The 21,959-nt window shown below is 33.2% G+C and overlaps 2 protein-coding genes across 2 annotated transcripts in view; both read left to right on the top strand.

The window, feature by feature from the left end:
• The window catches only part of LOC145317074 (uncharacterized), a 99,949-nt gene that overhangs the window by 39,054 nt on the left and 38,936 nt on the right, over positions 1-21,959 (top strand). Inside the window, exons 10-12 of the mRNA XM_080157962.1 lie at positions 3,902-3,981; positions 8,644-8,734; positions 9,114-9,199. Of these exons, the coding sequence (XP_080014088.1) occupies positions 3,902-3,981; positions 8,644-8,734; positions 9,114-9,199 (257 nt within the window). The remainder of the gene's footprint in view (positions 1-3,901; positions 3,982-8,643; positions 8,735-9,113; positions 9,200-21,959) is intronic.
• On the top strand, positions 13,906-15,846 carry LOC145317075 (uncharacterized). The gene is made up of 2 exons (XM_080157963.1): positions 13,906-14,722; positions 15,087-15,846. The coding sequence occupies exons 1-2, from the start codon at positions 14,000-14,002 to the stop codon at positions 15,300-15,302; spliced, it is 939 nt and encodes a 312-aa protein (XP_080014089.1). The 5' UTR covers positions 13,906-13,999; the 3' UTR covers positions 15,303-15,846.

Below are 21,959 nucleotides of genomic sequence, written 5' to 3'. Positions count from 1 at the left end.
TTTTGCTCACCAGAATAGTGATATTCAAAAATTCCAATGAACAAATATGTCAAATTACTCAATTCAATTAGATAAAGCTTTTTACATTTTACTAACATAAAATGGGAAAGAAAAAATTAAAAGTATTTCTCTTAGTACCCTTAATTTAAAAAATAGCCCCTTTTGGTAGTTATTTTCAAATCTACACCTTATGATTACATGAGAAAAAAAAGAACATTAATCACATCGAATTATAGACAGGTTAGGTGGATATCATAATGTAAAATTATAAGATTAAAACCAGTTTTGGTAGCACGAATACCCAGGCTAACAAAATTGGTTATTTTATTTTTTTATTTTATTATTCGTGAAAAAAGATAATTTTTTCAATTAGAATTAAATGCTTTAGAGTTAACTCTTTTAAAAATTCGTTGCCACAAAATAATGCTTGGTTATTTCTTGAACAACAAATTGTGTATATAATTTTTTGCAAATATTATCCATGCATTTTAAATAGAAGGCATTTAGTGAGGGGGGGGGGGAGGTGGATAATTGAATTAGAGAAAGTGGTGGAAGGGCCATTTATAAGATAATAATAGGAGGATGGGTTTAGGCAAGGGAGAACAAAAAAGTTTATGCAGTGAATGGCTAAAACTTTGTCCTTGCAGAAAACAGCAAATAAACTTTTTTTTTAAAGCTACAATTATCCGCAGGTGTTTTAAGGATATAGCGGCTGGCTGCGACTGCGATAAGAAAATAACCACTATTGTAGACTGAATTGATTACACGGCGAAATGTAATACAGATAATTAACTGTTGATTAATAGCACGACCTGTGTATTGAAGTCCTTACTGTATACTGTAGTGATTTGAGCCTGCTTTAGTCATGGATATACTCCCTATATAATATATATCGCGAATCTTATAATACACAAGCAATAATCTTTTCAAAAATCTTAAGTTATGACCGGTGATGAGATTCGAACCCATCTCCTATCCTATTATTGATTGCAGTTTTGCTGTTCAGCCTAGAAGGTTGAGGTTGAGTTTTGATAGTCATGGATAAACTTATAAAATGCATATCATATATGCTTAATATATATATTGCATCGTTTTGTAGACAGTTATCCGCGGAGAGGAAAATTAAATATTATGGGTATAGTTCCGGTTTTGTTGGCCCCAAGAGGCTAATTGCTTTATATAAAAAAATTATTAATCCTATTTTTTTTCTTTTTTTAAAACAATCCGATGCTGCGCAAAATGGTACAAAAAAATTGACGTCATATGATAAAATAACCAATGAGAGGCGAGTATATATTTTACCATTAGTCAATTACAATGTATACTGGCCTCTCATTGGACAACTTTATAGTATGACGTCATTTTTTTGTACCATTTTGCGCAGCATCAACAATCCTTATACTAAAGTAACAGGATGTCTGTTTGTCTGTGTTTTTAAAGTGGCACTAGAGGCCTCTAGGGGCGTATCCGCTAGTTTGTTATAATTCGATTTGACACATATTTCAATAAATCTTATAACCGGTTTTAATCCAGCGGAAAGGAATCGGATTCGGAGCCATGCTGAAATGTGTGTATATTACAACTTTTGTCATGAACTATATCAACAAGAACATATAGAAAGAAAATGTATATGATTGTGAATGCATCCAGGGGTGTACAAAAGTAATTTAGAGGGGCTTGAACACACAATATTTATTTTAAATATCATTAAAAATCTCCTACATCCAGCTTAAAACACCTGATAGTTCTGCAAACAACTACAACTTGCCTTTCATCGAGTTTTAATAAAGTTGTTTGTTTTTGAGTAAAAAAGCTACTTTATTATTAATTTGTCCGTCTGTCCATAACGCTATGGAGAAAATGTGATTAATTCTGCTGCAATTTAAGATACACAGCAGAAATTTTTGTTGAAGATATCCTGTAACAATGAGCATCCAGTAAACAATTCACTTGACCGCCGGTCTATCGGTCATGCTTCAAAGAACATAAAACTTATTTTTAATAAAGGTTTCGTGAATCTCTATGATTTTTTGCATATTCTCCCTCTTTCATTTTCTTTTTTGTAACAACTGAACAGTCGCGTTGTCCGCTTGTACAAATGATATTTTTGTGCATTGCTTCTTATGGATAATAACTCAAAAACCTTTTATTCCATGTTAATCTACCTTACAAACAAGTAAATATAAAGTTTAATGCCTGTTTAATTAAAATTTGAATATTTAATTTAATTATGATTATATTATGTCAAGGCTAACCTGTTCCCCCATTACAAATAATCCAAATATCTATTTTTATGGTTTATGTTGAGACTCTGTGCCAATTTTAAACTCAAATCCGTGGATTTTATTTCTTCATAAATTTGTTTAATTTTGGCATGAGTCCAAATAGTATGCCTGTGTGTGTGTTGGAGTTGCTATTGTTTCACATGTAATTCAAGGTATCTGTGGCTTAATTAAAGTTAATCTGTTCTGTCTACAGTTTAAGATTGTTGCAGTAAGATAAGAAATAAAGATGCAAGGGATAGACAGCCGCTAAAAACAAGGAAATGCCAACTATAAACAATTTTGCTATTATTATATTAAAAACTATTGTTGTAACAGGGATCTTAATGGATAAGACGATTTACAAGAAATTGATGTACAGACACCCAAAATTATAAAAAATCATAAATACTCCTGATTAGAAAATGAAGGTTTTTATGTATGTACATTCATATTAAGAATGGATAAAAAGTCATTGAGTTTTAGTTTTAAAATTATGTAACTTTGGTTACCAGTAAGATAATCAGTCCCCTTAATTTCTGAGTTGTAATCGTATTAGACTCAAAACTCTTTTTATAGCCTAGGAAATGTTAAAGGATTTGAACTTGTAAGAGTGTCTAAAAAAAGTAGACAAATGTTACGATGTTTTGTAATTTTTTTGGACACTGTTACCAGCTTCATAGGATTTTTAAAAATATTAATTTTTAGAAGAGTTTATACAATTTTCAATTTATAAATCACATATCTTCTTTTCCTTTTTATTTTATGACCACTGAACATCTGTTCTAGATAACTGTTAATCCATTATTTTAGTGAGCTTCGCTCTTTATGGATGCTGTCATTCTTGTTATAAAGCTACCCAGCAAGATATTTTGCCATGGAATCGCCATCATGCTCGTGCAATAATAATACAAAAATCGTCCTTTCAAGCAAAAGGTAGCATGCGAGCATGCCGGCTTAATTTAATAAAGAGTAAGATATGTTTCTCTCTCTCTCTCTCTCTCTCTCTCTCTCTCTAACTCTCTCTCTCTCTCTCTCTCCCTCTCTCTCTCTCTCTCTTTCTCTCTCTCTCTCTCTCTCTCTCTCTCTCTCTCTCTCTCTCTCTCTCTCTCTCTCGCTCATTTAATTTATGCTACTCTGCTACGGTATTGATGGTGAACTCGCATGCTACCTTTTTTTTTTAAGTTTTGCTGGGTAGTTGTTGGAATTAAAGTGGCGGCTTTTTGGCTGCTGCCTAACCCTAAAAGATAGACCAGTTTGTTTGTTTCGCGCTATAAATCTTATTTAATTATGCTTGGGATTTATATAAGTGTTTATTACACTACTTGGCCCCCAAATTATTTTCACTTCATTACATTTTTATACACTTTGCATTAAATTTGCTATATGTGTGTGCGTGTTTAGTAAGATCTTGTAAACTGCTGAACCAAACGAAACATATTTATGTCCCCTAGTGCAATGTAAAACTTAAAGTAGTAAGGTTTTATATTCACACGCAAAGGCCCAGTAATAGAGTGACCAAATCCACTGTACTAAGTACATAAGTAACAAAAGTTTATGGATAATAATAACCTATTTATGTGTTAACAAAGAATGAAATTATTTTAATTCTAGTTAAACTAATTTATTTAAATTTCCAGGCAGTAATGAGGTGACTTTGAGAATACACAGAGGGAGAAGTACAACACCTCCTAGTAGTACAGGAACATCAGTTAATAAGGTAATAATAAAATAAACAGAGAAGTACAACACCTCCTAGTAGTACAGGAACATCAGTTAATGAGGTAATATTAAAATAAACAGAGAAGTACAACCCCTCCTAGTAGTACAGGAACATCAGTTATTAAGGTGATATTAGAATACACAGAGAAGTACAACACCTCCTAGTAGTACAGGAACATCAGTTAATAAGGTAATATTAGAATACACAGAGAAGTACCACACCTCCTAGTAGTACAGGAACATCAGTTAATAGGGTAATATTAGAATACACAGAGAAGTACAACACCTCCTAGTAGTACAGGAACATCAGTTAATAAGGTAATATTAGAATACACAGAGAAGTACAACACCTCCTAGTAGTACAGGAACATCAGTTAATAAGGTAATATTAGAATACACAGAGAAGTACAACACCTCCAAGTAGTACAGGAACATCAGTTAATAAGGTAATATTAGAATACACAGAGAAGTACAACACCTCCTAGTAGTACAAGAACATCAGTTATTAAGGTGATATTAGAATACACAGAGAAGTACAACACCTTCTAGTAATACAGGAACATCAGTTAATGAGGTAATATTAAAATAAACAGAGAAGTACAACCCCTCCTAGTAGTACAGGAACATCAGTTAATAAGGTAATATTAGAATACACAGAGAAGTACAACACCTCCTAGTAGTACAGGAACATCAGTTAATAAGGTAATATTAGAATACACAGAGAAGTACAACACCTCCAAGTAGTACAGGAACATCAGTTAATAAGGTAATATTAGAATACACAGAGAAGTACAACACCTCCTAGTAGTACAAGAACATCAGTTAATAAGGTAATATTAGAATACACAGAGAAGTACCACACCTCCTAGTAGTACAGGAACATCAGTTAATAAGGTAATATTAGAATACACAGAGAAGTACAACACCTCCTAGTAGTACAGGAACATCAGTTAATAAGGTAATATTAGAATACACAGAGAAGTACCACACCTCCTAGTAGTACAGGAACATCAGTTAATAAGGTAATATTAGAATACACAGAGAAGTACAACACCTCCTAGTAGTACAAGAACATCAGTTATTAAGGTGATATTAGAATACACAGAGAAGTACAACACCTTCTAGTAATACAGGAACATCAGTTAATGAGGTAATATTAAAATAAACAGAGAAGTACAACCCCTCCTAGTAGTACAGGAACATCAGTTAATAAGGTAATATTAGAATACACAGAGAAGTACAACACCTCCTAGTAGTACAGGAACATCAGTTAATAAGGTAATATTAGAATACACAGAGAAGTACAACACCTCCTAGTAGTACAGGAACATCAGTTAATAGGGTAATATTAGAATACACAGAGAAGTACAACACCTCCTAGTAGTACAAGAACATCAGTTAATAAGGTAATATTAGAATACACAGAGAAGTACCACACCTCCTAGTAGTACAGGAACATCAGTTAATAAGGTAATATTAGAATACACAGAGAAGTACAACACCTCCTAGTAGTACAGGAACATCAGTTAATAAGGTAATATTAGAATACACAGAGAAGTACCACACCTCCTAGTAGTACAGGAACATCAGTTAATAAGGTAATATTAGAATACACAGAGCAGTGCAACACCTCCTAGTAGTACAGGAACATCAGTTAATAAGGTAATATTAGAATACACAGAGCAGTGCAACACCTCCTAGTAGTACAGGAACATCAGAATTAATAAGGTAATATTAGAATACACAGAGAAGTACAACACCTCCACTAACATTGCTCTGTATTCAAGTTAACAAATGATAAATGCAGATTAATATCTGAATCTTTATTTTTATAGTTGGATATTTGATACTTAATTAGTAAATAACACTTAATGAAACTTATACCACTAAATTATATCAATTATTAGATTAGTAATTCTTAAGAAAAATTACGTATATGAATTAAGGGCGGTCACCACGAATAAGGTATAGCTAACATGCAAAATAAATCCAAAGTAATATTTGAAAGCCTGTTAAAAAGGTCGTCTTTACTACAATGTGTTGCCCACAAATATTTTTTTGAATTAATTCAGTTGTTAGTATAGCTGGTCAGTTTTCCTTTGATGGACGCTAAAACAGTCATAAATAAACTTTTAACCATGCATTCTTTACATGCTTAGTGTAAGTAATTTTAGGTTAAGTTAGGATTAAGAGATCCTGATGCAATAGTTCTCCCAGGGTCAGGTTTAAAAAGTTAAAAATAATATTATGTCTTGTTTCTGAGCTGTGATTCATCTTCGGTTTCAGGGATTGCGCCAAATTGTTTATGCTCTCATGAAAATAAAAGATAATATTATGTTTGTACTCTTGAAGGGCATATGAGACTTATAAAGTAATTTAAAACCTTTTTTGACCTGGTATATATCGCTAACTTACATAGACGACAGAATGCAAAAAAAAATATTTTAAAAACTAAACATATCTTTTCAGTTTAGTTTGAATTTGAAGATGATTAAAGTCCATCCACAGATTATGACGTCATACGATAGAATAGCCAATGAGAGGCCAGTGTACACTGTAATTGACCATTGGGAAAATTTACGCTGGCCTCTCATTGGTTATTTTATCGTATGACGTCATAATCTGTGGAGGGACTTTAATCATCTTCCAATAAATTTAGTAGATCTAAATAACTATGTACCAATAGGAACACAGTAAATGAACGACCTGACCAAATTATTGGCCAGAACGTGCATAAATTTTGGTATGAAAAAGGCAGTTATCATTTCATTTAAAATTAGAAGGATTATTGAGTTTGACAGTCCATCTAGGGTTATAAATCTATTGTTTGAAATTTAAGAATTTTAAAATAATTGAATAAAATTTATTGTGTATGTCCGACATTTTGATTAAATTATATAAACATGATAACTATTCTTTCATTTATTTTGTAGCTATGTTTCACAATAAAGTTATATCTTTTTTAAAACAAATAATATGATGTTATACATATTTTATCTATTGTGAGTGAAAGGTTTTAAAGTTTTGGTGTGGTTTGGAAGCTAAAGTATGAACACTGTACAAATGGATATAAAATAAGTGGATATTGTTGGAGATTCTCGCATACCCTGATGCAAGTTTCTCCCAGCTTGCTAATATATCGATACCTTCCATCCCTCTTTTAAAACTTTACCCAAACCCCTCCTTGAACCATGGAGAAACCTATTGACCAATATATGAAAACTATATTAGCAACCTAAATTGACGACAAATATTCCCTTGTCACAATATCCACGTATATTCTATATCCATTAATACTGTACATCATATACAAATCTATGGTGTAACATAATTTTTGCAAATGTAAAAATTAGCACATTTTAAAGCAGAATATTATTACTACAGCAAAAATCCTTCCCATTTCCTTGTTTTTTGTTTTTCTTTTATTTATTTGTTATTTTGTCTTTTTGTGGATAAGAGGTAGTTTGCGGAGATAGCCACTTGCTCTGGAAGAATTCTAGGGGAAATGTATTTTTTTCCGCAGTTGTCCGAGATAGACGTCTGTTTTGTTAAGATTAGCTGATCAGTCTTTGTATAACTCAGTCTATATGTAATGCCCTATAGGACACCAAACTTGCATGTTCTGAATGAAAATTTTGTTGTTATTTTGGAAACCATTTTTATATTTTTGAACTACGTTACCTACAAATAATTTTTTTCCTTGTTGAATGAATGTTAGAAAACCTCTTCAATCATTAGCTGTGTTTATTTCTCTGAATTTTCAACAAGATTTGAGAAAAAATTGGAAAACAGTTGGGAAAGTGAAACAAAATCTTTCCTCCAGGGATAAGGGATAGGAAACCCGGCCATAAACTAGGTCCCGGCCTATTTTCAAAGGGATACTGCAATTTTTACCACTTCATAACTAAATGAGGTCATTGGCAGCCACTTCCAATTGGCTATCGTTCTAAACCAATAAGGATTGGCTTGTTTTGTATCAACCAAAAGGCAATTGGCAGCTGGCTATATAAAAACCGCGGCATCTGCACTTAAGAAATAATATTAAATTGTCTGCTTCTGAAAAAATAATAAATAAACATCCATGGTGATCAAACTGACTTTTATCAGGTTTTTGGCTATTTTCATGCATATTTCCTAATATCTTTGGTATTTTTGGTCCATTTTTCAAATTTTTTGAGATGACAGTATCAGGAAAAAATTTCCTATTGTTCTGAGCATCCAGTATGTAATTTACTTTGACCGTTGGAATGTCAGTCAACATACAAAATAAAATAAGGTTTTGTGTTTATTTTCTCCAATAAATCTATTATTGATTTTAAAGAATACTCTTTCTTTCTACTTGTACGTTTTCCCAGCCATTTATAAATTGGGTAATATAAAGTTCTATTTTTACAGAAGGCTAGCTACCTGAATTTTATTCTATACTTTATCTACTTTGAACTTATTTAGCTATTTCAATCTAGTTGATTGTTTTCAATTCTAACTACTGCACCATCCCAAAACTGGTTTTTTAGGCCTAGTTGGAAAATAGGCCTGGAATGATATTTTCTTACGTTTCTCATCCCTTATCCCTGCTTACCTCTCAGAAACATGATTTAGGTTTCGCACTCCTAACTGGGGAAAGAAGATTGAAGAAAAAAGTTTTATTTTTGTATTTCAGCAGCCAGGTTCCTATGAAGAGAAGAAACACAAAACAATCTCTAAGAAGCTGACAAGATTTGCCAGAGAAACAAAAGCTGCCAAAACTTTAGGTAAATATTTATCAATGTACGTTATGTCTATTTTCTTTACAGTTCTATCTTTAAAACGATAAAAAAAAACTTTTATTGTTTTAAAAATGGATTTATCATTACTTGGATTTTACACCAGATTATCATATACTACTCTAATAAAATAAAACTTGTAGCTAGTTAAAATAAATTTTGTAATATTTTGATTTCTTTTGCATCATGTGATTTGCTGTTAATGTGTTTGTGTGTGATATAATAATTTGTTTTCTACAGGTTTCATAACTCACTTACACGTAAGGACGGAAAACCCGTTTTATGGGCAACTATAAAAAGACCTGTATGTATATATTGTATGAGATAAATATCTTTGTGTATGACTAACCCTATGTTCTATTTGTAGGCACAGTAATGGGAGTCTTTATCATTTGCTGGCTTCCATTCTTTGTAATTAACATTGTCGCGGGATTCTGTCCTTCCTGTATTCAGGTATGATCATAGAGTAATATAAAAGAGTTTTTTTATCCTTCCTTTCTATACGTATGACCTTAGAGTAATATAAAAGAGTATTCTGTCCTTCCGGTATTCAGGTATGACCATAGAGTAATATAAAGGAGTTTTATACCTGTCCTATTTTATGTATGGACATAGAGAAAAGTTAAATATTCTGTCTTTCCTTTATTCATATATGACCCATAGAGTAATTTAAAAGATTATTTTGTTCCTCCTGTATATTCAGGTACAACCATAAAGTAATTTAAAAGAGTATTATGTCCTTCATGTATCAGGTAAACCATTGAGTAATTTAAAAGAGTATTCTGTCCTTCCTTTGTTCAGGTATGATCATAGAGTAATATAAAAGAGTATTACGGCCTTCCTGTATTCAAGTAAAGCATATCCACAGAGTGACATAAAAGAGTGTTATGGCTATTAAGTAGGAATCACCATTGTGTAAACTCTAAGAGTAATTTTTCTCTACTAATCATAGAGTAAACTAAAAGAGTGTTAAGGTCTTCCTGTCTTAGATGTATTACACAAAATACATTTATACCACATAGTAAACTATTCATTTAAGTAAATGATATAAAATGAAATAGATCATTTTTGGTACAGACAAGAAATAAAAAAAATATAAATCCAATGATCCTCCTCTTATCCTAATTACTTTTATAAGTCAGGTTTAGCAATCCTTTCACTATCTATCACCAGAGAAACAATTCCAGATAGTTGGCATTGCAAGCAACAAAAATTGGTTTTAGAAAGAATAAAATGCACATTAAATAACATATCTTTTTGGGTCTTTGATATATTTTTTATTGAATCCTTAAATAAGCACTGAAACGGTAGGACAAACGGACACTAACACTTGTATAGTGTCAGAACTGAATAATCAGATTATAAATGTATAAATGTCGAAGCAAAATTGTAAGTAAAGTTGTTGAAAAACTGCTTGTTACAGAATAATGTTTATGGACATACTTACATTTTTAGGACTTGATTATAGAGTTGCTTCGCTTATAATATTGTACTTTGTTGTCCCAGGAATCAGTATACCAAAAATCAGATCAATCGGATTATTAGATCACATAAAAATTTGTAGTTAAAAAAGTAAAAAAATCAACATGTTTAAAATGGACGTACGGACACTCTGGTAATGATTATGTGTGTGCGAATGGGGCGTTTGTCCATATTTAGGTATGGAGACCGCTCTTCTATGAGTATTACTAAAACCTATTTTTAATGCAATACACATAGACATTCTCATCGTCGGTTCGCTTGTTTAGAATGCTTAACCCTCTATTCCCACAAGTATAATACGAATTTGGTTGAGCTGGTGGAAGCTCAACAAAAGACCCACGCGAAGTATTATGTTGCTTTAACCTAAGAATAAATGGTTGGTTTTGATATTCGATCGGAATTATACAAGTATAGTTAGTATTAAGGAAGGAAAATGTTTTTATAAAGTGTATTTATATTACAAGTGCATAGGTTAAGTATGAAAATATTTACAGGATAAGTGTTAAAATTATAAGTAGAGTAGGACAGAAATGTGCCCTAAGTCCCAAGCAGTGAATTGTGCTAAGTGTTAGAGTTCTAACATAAGGCCTGAGCTCAATTCATGCTAAGTACTAAGGGGCCTAAATTTAAACTACAATGCATGCCAAACAACTAAGTCATTACCTTTTAAAGCCAGAAAGAGAAGTTGATGGTAGGAGAGTTAATGAATAACTGAATAAATTCAAGAGGTACATGCTATAACATTAGCTCTGGACCAGGATTTTAGTGTTTGTCTGTGCAATTAAATATCTGTGTGTTAATATGTGACGTAAATCAGGCATGGTTGTAGGCATACATATTTGTACTGGTTGTTTATATGATTACATTAACTATAAACATAATATCTTTAATAAACATATACTATTAGCAAATCACATACAGATTACCATGAATAGACTAGCGTTACCCATATATGGTGTCATATAGGTAAAGATAGGCCTATGAATGCATAAATTGATACAAATAATGCCTTGGGCCTAGCTAAAGTAATTGTGTCTTGCCCCTGAGTGCTACTAGATAATTGCGGGGCACGCGTCAATTAAATCTTCATAATATGCTCTATAAAGTGTTGACTTTATATCAAGCATAGATAGATAGTTGTGGATGCGAAGCATTTCTGTAAAAGTCTCATATGTACGTTCAAAGAATTTGAAAATTGAGGATCGCATCTCCAATGGGGGTAAGTTGTAAAAAAAGAAAAAAGAGAAAAAGAAAAAGTTTAGTAGTCCCAGTATATAGGCATATATAATAAACTATAAATGTATTCCAAGCTAAGTTAAATACGCTTTCCATTAAGAAAGTAAGCTTTGCGTATTTTCATAGCTGGGTATACAAGATGATAAACCTCCCAAATAGAATACATTCTTTTCTTGAGGGGTTTAGTTTTATCTAACATTGTCACATCAATAAATGTTTTTGCGTTGGTTGTTCTGGATAGTTCAGCTTCTTCTGATGATGAACTAGGTGGTGAAATGCTCTCTTTCGAAGTGTAGGTTGAGGTTGGGGGTGAGGTAGATATGTAGCCAAGGGCATCCACTTGTGCTACCTCGTTACCATTCTCGTCCAAGGTGATTGAGTGATTTTCCAGGTCATAGTAGAGTTGGTTGAGGTCATTGGTAGAGAGGGATAGTGTGCTGCTGGAGCTAATGTCACTATCGGTCTCCACTCTACTATCTTCTCTGGTATTCAGGGCTGTATTTAACAAGAAATTCCTGATGGTGATGGACAGGTTCTCTGAGAATCCATCGTACTCTGGTGTGGTGATAATGTTGTTGTTCTCGTCTATAGCATCAAGGTATTGACAGGAACACAACCGCAATCCGTCCAAGGTAGGGTGGTGGTAGGGCTCCAATACTCCATGATCATCTAGGTTATCTCCAGGCGGGTCCATGGTAGATCCTAAAAAGAGTTAGTGCGCGTGCTCCAACCGGTTCCTTGGGGTATCCTGGCTATGGTAATCTAAACAAAAGAACGTTTAATAATCTTTTTATTAATCATTTTATCCCTGGGATATTCTAGAAATTCTTTTCGTTACAGATAGACCTATAATGGATTGATTAGTTATTTCTATTTCTGTTAAATATAACTGTTTCCTGAATTTAAACAATATTTTATATAAAAATTTATAAGTACAATTAGTATTTACATATCGTATTAATTTCTTTGGTTACATTACTCGTATATATGTATATAAGGTTTTACTAACAATAGTTGGTAACCCTTGTTTGTATATTTTGTATATGTACATATGGTTTATACCATTGTTGGCATTAGCTGTATTTATGTTATTTTTAACACGAATAAATTTTAATCATTTTAAAGACTAATGTCTTACATTACATCGCTGTCAAGTATACCTTTTAGACTTAATATCTACAAAATATATCGTTCGACGTCCGTAATTAAATTTTACGTAACAATAAGTTGTCAACCCTTTGTTTATGTTTGGGCGGTCAAAAGTGATAGGGGTTGGATTTGAGCGAGGTTATAAAAAGCTGGCGGCCCAGTAATTATGCTCATTTTATTAATAATTGTCTTTGCGAGCGGAGCTTGCGTTCGAGTGTTTAATTTTACCGCTAAATTCCAAGAGAATTTATATAAAAGTGATAAAATATAGTAACCCGTTTGTTTTATATGAATGTTTTTATGTTATAGATTGTTGATATGCCCATTATTGCATTCGTTAGCCTCTATTTAAGACTTAAGAATCTTATTTTCTTCGTCGATAAGGCCTTTATCACTATATTTTTGATCGAAAGTGGGTTAGAAGCAATATGGGTATATCTTCAATCTATGACAATTTTGTTTTATATAATATTTGTAGTTTTGATAGGACATATCTGAATCATCAGGTAAATTGACGTACCTTGTTTTGTTTACGTTTTCTGTCTGCAAAAGTTAAATTTGTTTATTGTAAGCAAAACTTATATTGACACAGATATGTTCCATCACTTTATTCGTTTTAACATTTGATTACAGCGTCCCTTTTTTGTAATCAAAACTTATTGAATCTTGACTGAAATCTTTTAAAACAATTATGCTATAGGTTTTAAAAATAAGATTTTCGTTTTACGTAATACAGTTATAATGACGCTAATTGATAGGTTATTTATGGTACAAGTAACTCAACCATATTTATTTTAAAATGGTCGCTTACAAAAATTATATTTAACTAGCTTTATCGTAGGTATTTTTATTTTTTTTAAGTCATTTAAAATATTCAGATTTAGCTAGTACATAAGTTTTAGTTGCTTGATACATCATAATGAAGATGTTTTTGATAGCTCAGCGATAGCTATTTTTAAATGTTGAACCATGTAAAATTAATTACATATTCTTTAACTAATCGAATCTAATAAAACAAAGTTTTAATGTTTGAATAGCTTAACGATAGCTATTTTTAAGCGTTGAATCATGTAAGATTAATTACATGTTCTTTAACTAAAATAAATTTTACTTATAAATGAATAAGTCAAAGTTTTAATGTTTGAATAGCTAAACGATAGCTATTTTTAAGTGTTGAATTATGTAAGATTAACTACATATTCTTTAACTTAAAGAATTTTACTTTTAAATGATAAATCAAAGTTTTAATGGTTAGGAAGCTCAACCATAGTTGCTTAAAATACTAAAAAAAAATATTCGTGTGTACAGTCTTTTTCATAAAATTAATTTTACTATATTGACTTTCAGAATCACTAGTCCTTTATTTTAAATTTACATCCGCTCATAATGTATATTCCTGACAGCCTGGACGCGCATCAGAATATTAAGGAAAGATTCGAGGAATCGATGAGAGCGGCTGCGGCCACTCTTGCCAATTCCTCGCTTCTCGAAACCTCCTTAGACGACTCGAGTTCAGTGTACAGCGACGCGTCTGGGATGCCAAGCCTTGCTGACGTCGATGACTATGGGAGTACAAGTACTTTTGATACTGTAGAGTCCGAAAGGGATCAAGGGGAGATGTTTGGCAACGAGCATCTCTCACTGATGCTTAGTAGAACGATACAAATCATCTGGTCTCTCCTCAATTCGGTGATGCAGAACTCCTGCGGTGACATTGGTGACGATGTTGCCGGAGGTGATTCTGGGTCTGCCGAGTCGAGGAGAGACCAGAAGACGAGTCTGGACGCACTCAACATGGATGGCTTAATTAACATGTTGTTGGGTTTAGGCTTGTTTTCTTGTGCTCTCATAGTGGTCTTCTTCGGTGCTGTAGGGCTTGAGACTCTAACACGTTTAGACAACACCTCAGACAGGTCGCTGGCTCGCTGGATAAGAGATGTATGTACGCGCCTCCGAAATATAGGCGTCAGGACCATTGAGCTTCTTCACTGCGGTAACAGGACCAACAGGACTAGATCTGGAGTTACGTCGCCAACTGTGGAGCCGTCGGATACAGGCATGTATGAAGCCGCGTCCTCTGTGATGGATGATATTCTGTCAGATACACAGGTGAGTTTTCTTCTGTTGTATATTTCTTTTCTGTTTTGTATATTTTTTTTTTCTCTAGCCACCCGTTTTGTCTAATAAAGCATCATGATGTTGCAGGGTTGTTCTGTCCTATTCTCACTTCCTCAACGTTGACTTTCGGCTCTTCCATATATATCGCTCACCGTTTGTCGTCGTTTTATGTCGCCAGAGAAATCCGCTCGGTTACCGCAATTAAATTGAGATACCAGTTAACATTTACTAAAATCTTAATTAGCAACCTAATATTATTTCCCTCTGGGAAGGTTGAGAGTTTGCTCGTGCCGCACGTGTCTCATTGGGGTTTTGAATGTTAGATCAAGACTTTAGTGTTTTCTTTTTGTTTTAGGCTCCCTCTGCTAGTCCATCGACTCCAGCCGAAGTGAGATCCAGAGTTGGGCTGTTTGCTGTACACCGCCTGTCTGCCACTGAGGATCGAGTTACTGGAAGTAATGTGCCTGCGGGATTGGACACCCCGTCGGGAAGTCCTGGCTTCCGTCCGTTGATCTTTGATCAAACAGAGCGTCTTCATGTAAGTATCCATGCTTTAATTTTTCTATATTAATTTTCAGAAAGAGGCTGTACATTTGTACACATATCTAGAGGTATTTGCAACTAAAATTCTTTTATTGGTAGAATATTAATCTTAAAATGTATGGTTGCATAAGCATTTTTGAACCGATCTAAGATTTTAATTCTATTATAAAGTGGGTCGAATCGCTACCTAATCATATAGCTTTACAGGATTTTAGGCATTCTCATTTCCTGATTTTCCTAGATTCTTTGTTGGTGTTGCGATTAAACTAATAAAATCTATTATATTTTAGGCGACCAACTCAATCCCCCTGACGCGGTTCTACACCACTATGGGGAGGTGTAATCGGGTCAGTTCTGAGAGGACAGCTGAGGGATCCAGCGACAGCTCTTCCTTGAGCTCTATTATGTGCCTTAGTCGCATTGAGTCTCCATCTGCAGCTGATTTGTCTGAGGTAAGTTTGATAAGCTCTTATAATATTCTTATTTTCTTTGTTGCAAAAATTACGTAACTTAGACTATGCTGTTTAGCTCAGATAGCTATGCTTTTAGACAATAATTTTACTTTAACTATGGTGTAGTTCTTTCCTAATAGTCAGTATTAAGATTCTGGATAAAGTGTTAGTGATGTATAAAAAATATTAACTCGCAAACATGTATGGATAAGCGTTGATACATTTTCTTGTGAACATTTATTAAAATGATTGTCTAGTAATGTCCCTTTTCTTATTTTAGGATGCGGCCAGTTTAGTCCCACTGGTTGATGATATCGAGGACGCCGATCTCCCGCCCATTAGATTTAATGCGGTGAGTGATGAGATCGAGTACCCCACACCACTGCGAGTTCTCAGTTTGGAACGTCTGCGCCGCTCTATGCGTACTCCAACTCCTGCCATCTTGGAAGAGATAACATCAGCGGAGAATAGCTTCAATTCGACTACGCATTCCTCCGAAAATAACAGGACAGAGGATTCCGGCGTTGAGGGAGTCCCTCGACGTCGGGGTCCTACGTTCCCTAAACGTACGCCGTAAAGTGGCGCTGTTAGCTTGGTTGAATATGACATACAAATTTTAAGACAATGACCAGTTTAGACAACATGTGACTAAATTTACAGATTTTCTAATTCGTATGTAACTAGTCAAAATAGTAATCACTATGAAGTAAAGACTTTTGTTATTAGACATTATGACTTTTTATACTGTACAAAACTAAATATTAATTTACACTTCTGCCAGTATGTTATGTATATACATGTTTAGTCTGTAAGGATATTAGTATGTAAGGAAATGATTATAAGGTTGTATTTTCTTTATGCCCATAATTTAAACTTCATTCAATCTTAATTACTTTCTTCGTAAGCGAACTAATCTTTTCTCTTTTCTCAATAATGTATTAACAACTGTAATTACAGCCTTATGTCACAGTTTATTCATTCTTGTTAGCTTTTAAGGGTTATGTATATATAGATATTTAATCGAACTCGCACTTCAGTAACTTTTCTCTAAATTTCATTTATATCCATCCCTGTGCATTAATCGTGAATTTTAATTGTGCTGTGATATAGAGAGGACTTGTAAATAGCATATATATTATTTTTTTTTGTAACCAATATCTAAGTAAACCGAAAGACTGACGTTAGACAAAGTTATTTACATACGCTTATTCAAGTATTTTTAAGAAAACTCATGTAAAGACTGTTTGTGATTCAAGTAATTAAAGTAATATCATTGATTGGATGATCTCATTAAGGAAGCTTTATTTAATTAGTAAGGCTTAGAATAAATAGCGTTTCCCCTTTAAATTTCAATACAATAGTAATAAAGCTTAATGTTTCAAGGTAAAGTGTTCTTATGTCCCTTTAAATTTAAACCTAAGTCTTATTTCCAACAAGTAGAGTTAAATTTTTGGCTCACGTTGGCTTGTTGTTAGGCTATGTGCCTTTTATATATATACAAGTTCAACATTTAGCGTTCAATTAATAGTATTAGCAATCTCGAAGTTTTATTATGTGCCAATATACAGCTTATGTCCAAATTATATTAACTAAGATGTTAAATTGTCAGAAAACTTCTTACTATCATAATGTTTTTCAAATACTGTAAAAATAAAAATTTATGTTCTGTTTTCAAAATTGATTTAATTTTATATTTTCACCAAAGAAAAAATATTTGTCAAAAATTTTATACCTTTTCTAAAGATTATTTACTTTTGTTAAAATAAATATAGAGATTTTAAGTAGCATATACACTGTTATTTACTGATTTAGTATTTGTTGTGTACAACTCCCGTTTACGTAGCTACTCTATAAGTATTATTGTCTGTTCCTTAATTTAGTTAGATACATAATTAAAGTTTATTTTTACAAGGTGCTTAGACTAGCTTACATTCACTTGGTTTATGATAACTTTTATAAATAACAAAATTTCTTGCTATGTTCTTTTTGATATCTCAACTATGATTTATGCGATTAATTTCCTATCGTTTTCAATAATTACATAGAGATATATGAGAATATAAGTATTTTACATCAATACACATATGTACAAGAGGTTTTATCATATGCAAAACTTTTATATCGTTAGGATACGTCCGTACGTTATTGTTAGAAATCAGATTATAAGAATCAGTTTTAATCTAGTTTACTCTTCGTGGATAGTGGGGAGAGTACAATGTCCAGAAATGAGGAGGACTGTGTCTCTCAGATTCTCTATTTGGCGTGCTACTGCCCGTAATTCGTCTGTTATAGTCTGTCGGCTTCTATACTCTTGCTGTCTATACCGTATAACCAAACGGTTGTATGCGTCTCTATAAGTGTTTCTAAGTATACGACAATGCAAGTATCGTACAATACGACTAGGTTGGCTGATTCCACAACTAATTTTAAACGATAACATTTCTTTAATCATCGTAAGCAAGTTATAACAATATTCTACTAGGTTCGCGAAGGTCTCATGTAGAATTCGTTGTGATCTAGGCATAGGCTTTCGGAATCTAGTTTGCATTTTATAGCTTTTGTAAAATATTCTGTTAAGACTTACGTATTATGTGATAACTGTAGTACTTCACAAGGTTGGTGATTTCCTCACTTGTGGATATGTTATAGTAAACTGACTCAATTTCAGGATAAAATTTAAGTTATCGTTATTGTTCACTACTACTAAAATTCTGAGTGGGCGTTTCCTGTCCGAAGTTATAATTAAAGTTTTTGACATATTTTTTTGTATGTAGAGTGGTTATAGTTTCTAATAACTAATCAACTCATCACAATTCAAGGCGTATATATATAGGTTGCCTAATAGTACTGCTATGTTTGTATACTTTATACAATTTGTATTAAATGTTTTTAAATAGTTTTTGTGTATATATCAGGGTGCGTATTTAACATTCGTAACATTCGTATATTTGTACAATCTGTATCAATCGTTTGACTCTGTTTGCCTATACAGAATCAAAACTTTCTATATGCAATTTTTTATGTAAGTGTTTTTGAAGGGATCGACTTTTTAGTCGACGTATATTGCATATAGTTGGTCTCCCCTGCTGAAGAGAAAAGATGTATATTTTACCACTGGATATATAACCTTGAGTGGGAAAATTTACATGAATATGATAACTTAGTTATCAGATTAGAATAACATATTATCATATTGTTCACAAGTTTACAGGGTAAATGGAAATGTAAGTTATGGTTGTGAACTTGTGCCATTCCGAAATCTGACATGTCTATCATTTATTTTCCTAAGTCGTCGACCTCCGGTAATAAATACGGAATCTAGTGTCATGTCCTCATCGGCACTTGAGTCCTCTATGTCCGAATCAGAGTCTAATGGTTTTTTGTTTTGTGACGCTTGTTTTCGTGTTTCTAAGGGTGAGTGTGCGCGTATTCCTGGTTGTGGATCCTTTGAATTGACCGGGAATATAAGCGGAAGTGTGTCATTTTTAACTAATGTGGCTATCTCTTGATTTGTGAGTTTATTATAAGGCTTTGTAATAATTCCCTTTATTTCCTCTGGGAGGGTGTCAAAATGTTCGTCAATTGGCTTGAACTTTTTGATTTCGTTGAAAGAGTATTTAAATATTTCAGTTCTCTTGTCAGAAATTCTTTCAAGCTTGCAACTGTTAGGGCTTACATCCAAAACTCTATAGGGTGAAATATGATAGATAGGAGTAAGATTTGGGTTAACACCAGGTGTAATAGTGTTATTTCTAACCAAGACAAGATCTCCTATATCAAATTGTTTGTGTATGCGGGTTTTGTTAATATACTTTAGTCTTGCCTCCCTTCCCTTTTCTATAGCTTTTGCTGAAATGTCCAAGTTTTCTTGTATACCATCTGAGAGGTCTTGCACATAAGCTTCTGTGCGTGCTATTTCAGGGTGATATTCATCCGGTTTTATTGCTCCAAAGAACAATTTAGACAGGGAGCTACGTGTCCCGAATAATAATTCCATGGGTGAAAATCCAGTTTTTGGTATTTTAGTGCAATTATATTGTCGGACTATTAACGGTAGTAGATATAACCATGAGGTTGTTGAGTCTTGCGCCAAAATTTTAATGATTGGCCATTTTATTACTTTGTTGCTAGCTTCTACCAGTCCTTTAGAAGGTGAAAAGTATGCAGTAGAATACAAAACTCGGATGCCAATAGAAGCGAAGAATATCAAATTTTGCTTCTCTAAAAATGATTTTGCATTGTCACACAATATTTGTCTGGGGGAGAAATTAGGATAGAAATAAAACATGAATTTGTCTATAAATTCACGGGATGTGAGTGATTTCATGGGATATGCAAGAATCATTCCTGTTAGTTGGCAGACTATAGTGAGGATATGATTATAACTACGATAGGGGGGTAAGGATTGTATATAGTCAATACTTACACATTCAAACGGTCTTGAAATTGTACTATAAGTTCCTACTTGTTCTAGTTTTGTAGATGAATTTTGAAGTTGACAATTTAAACAGGATCTAGTGTAATTTCTAACATATTTCTTAAGGTTAGGGTGGAAGAAATTTTGCATATTCAAAAGCATTTTAATTTCTCCACTGTGTACTAACAAAAGATGAGTATAGCATACTAATACTGGTAATAGTTTGGTTGGGAGATAAACCTTTAAATCTCCTTTTATTTTTGTAAACAGAATCGTGTCTTTAAGTTCGTAGGTCTGTCTTTTATAAGTGTAGGTGTTTGATTTAGAGGTTAGACAACGTGTGTAAATATCAGAGTATTCCTCTTTTTGGTTTGCAATTATATTTTCTATGCTAATCCTTTCTTTTAGGATTTCCAAAGGTCTTAGTACTTTGCCTATAACTCTATGTTCTGCGGCAAGTGAATTTATGGTGATTTTGGGTTTTTGTTGCTTTGGCTGTGGGGGTTGTTCATCATAACCCAAATAGTCGGGGTTATCCATAATGAACTGTGTCCATTCTTCAATAGTCCAAACTTTATATTGTGGTAAGTTATCTTCGAACCCAGATTTAACAAATTTAGGTAGGGCTACCTTTTTGATACTTGGTAAAGTAGCTTTATATGCCCTTGTTAAGAAATCTGCCAAATTGTCTTCTCCTCTCAAGAAAGACATTGTTAGCTTCGGTATTAGAGTTAACAGAGTGGTATTCCACCTCTTCAATTTATTAACGGCTGTTAATGCTTTAGGATTGAAGAGATAATAAGCACACTTTGCGTCTGTTAACAAAGTACATTCACAGCTTGGACCTATTAGAGTTCTAAACGAGTTTGCTGCATAAATAATTCCTAGGATTTCAATGTCTATGATATGTAATCTTGACTCAGCAACGGTAATTTTCTTTGAGGTGTATGCAATAATTTCAAACATAGACGCTAAAGATTTTAAATTAAAGCTATTGGTTGATGAAACCATTGCGGGTCTTACTATGTGTTGCTCCTTGTGTCCATATAGTAAAAATACAAAAGGGGGTTTTGTTTTGTCTGAACAGTAGATCTTTTCATGAAAATACCCTTTCTCGAATTTCATTCTTCTGCTAACCTAAAAAGTTACTTTAGGGGACTAGAAATACATGTACAAAATTTCAGCTCTTTATCTCTACTGGCGACCTAGCGCCAGGCATGTAAATTATCAACAGATAACGGTAGAACGGCGGTTTTAACAATATCTCAGTAATGTGCAGGTTTTAAGCTCTTCTGCATATTTCAATTTAAACACATAAGGCCAAAGATATTATATCCAAAAAATCTTTTGTCAAAGTATACTCTGCACCTAGCGCCAGTCAGTTTTCTAAAATCATGCATTTTATACCTGTGAAAAATGAAATCGCCAGCGCTAGGTGTAGAGTATACTTTGACAAAAGATTTTTGGGATATCATATCTTAGGCCTTATGTGTTTAAGTTGAAATATGCAGAACACCTAAATTCACCTTCCAAGCCATTCTCTAAGCATTTTAAATTTTTTTATGAAATAACGGGATTTCAAAACTGCCTTTTAAAAAGGCCTAAAAAATATCTTTTTTTGTCCCTTTTTTCACTGTTTATAGTTACAACTTATTAAGACATTATTCTCAGCTAAAAAAAAATTGGCGCTTCCAGCACCAAAACCGGCAAAAGCAGGCTGTTAAACTTCTGTACCCCTACTTAACCCCCTAACAGACCCCCCCTCTATCTCGGCTCCTGTTACAGATAGAGACGTAAAACTTTTTTCTGGTGGTTC

Source organism: Acartia tonsa, chromosome 4 (assembly GCF_053477335.1).
Source record: "Acartia tonsa isolate MP-2025a chromosome 4, ASM5347733v1, whole genome shotgun sequence".
NCBI classification, from domain to species: domain Eukaryota; kingdom Metazoa; phylum Arthropoda; class Copepoda; order Calanoida; family Acartiidae; genus Acartia; species Acartia tonsa.
Note: the sequence above shows the minus strand (reverse complement) of the source record. Positions and strands in the feature narration are given on the sequence as shown.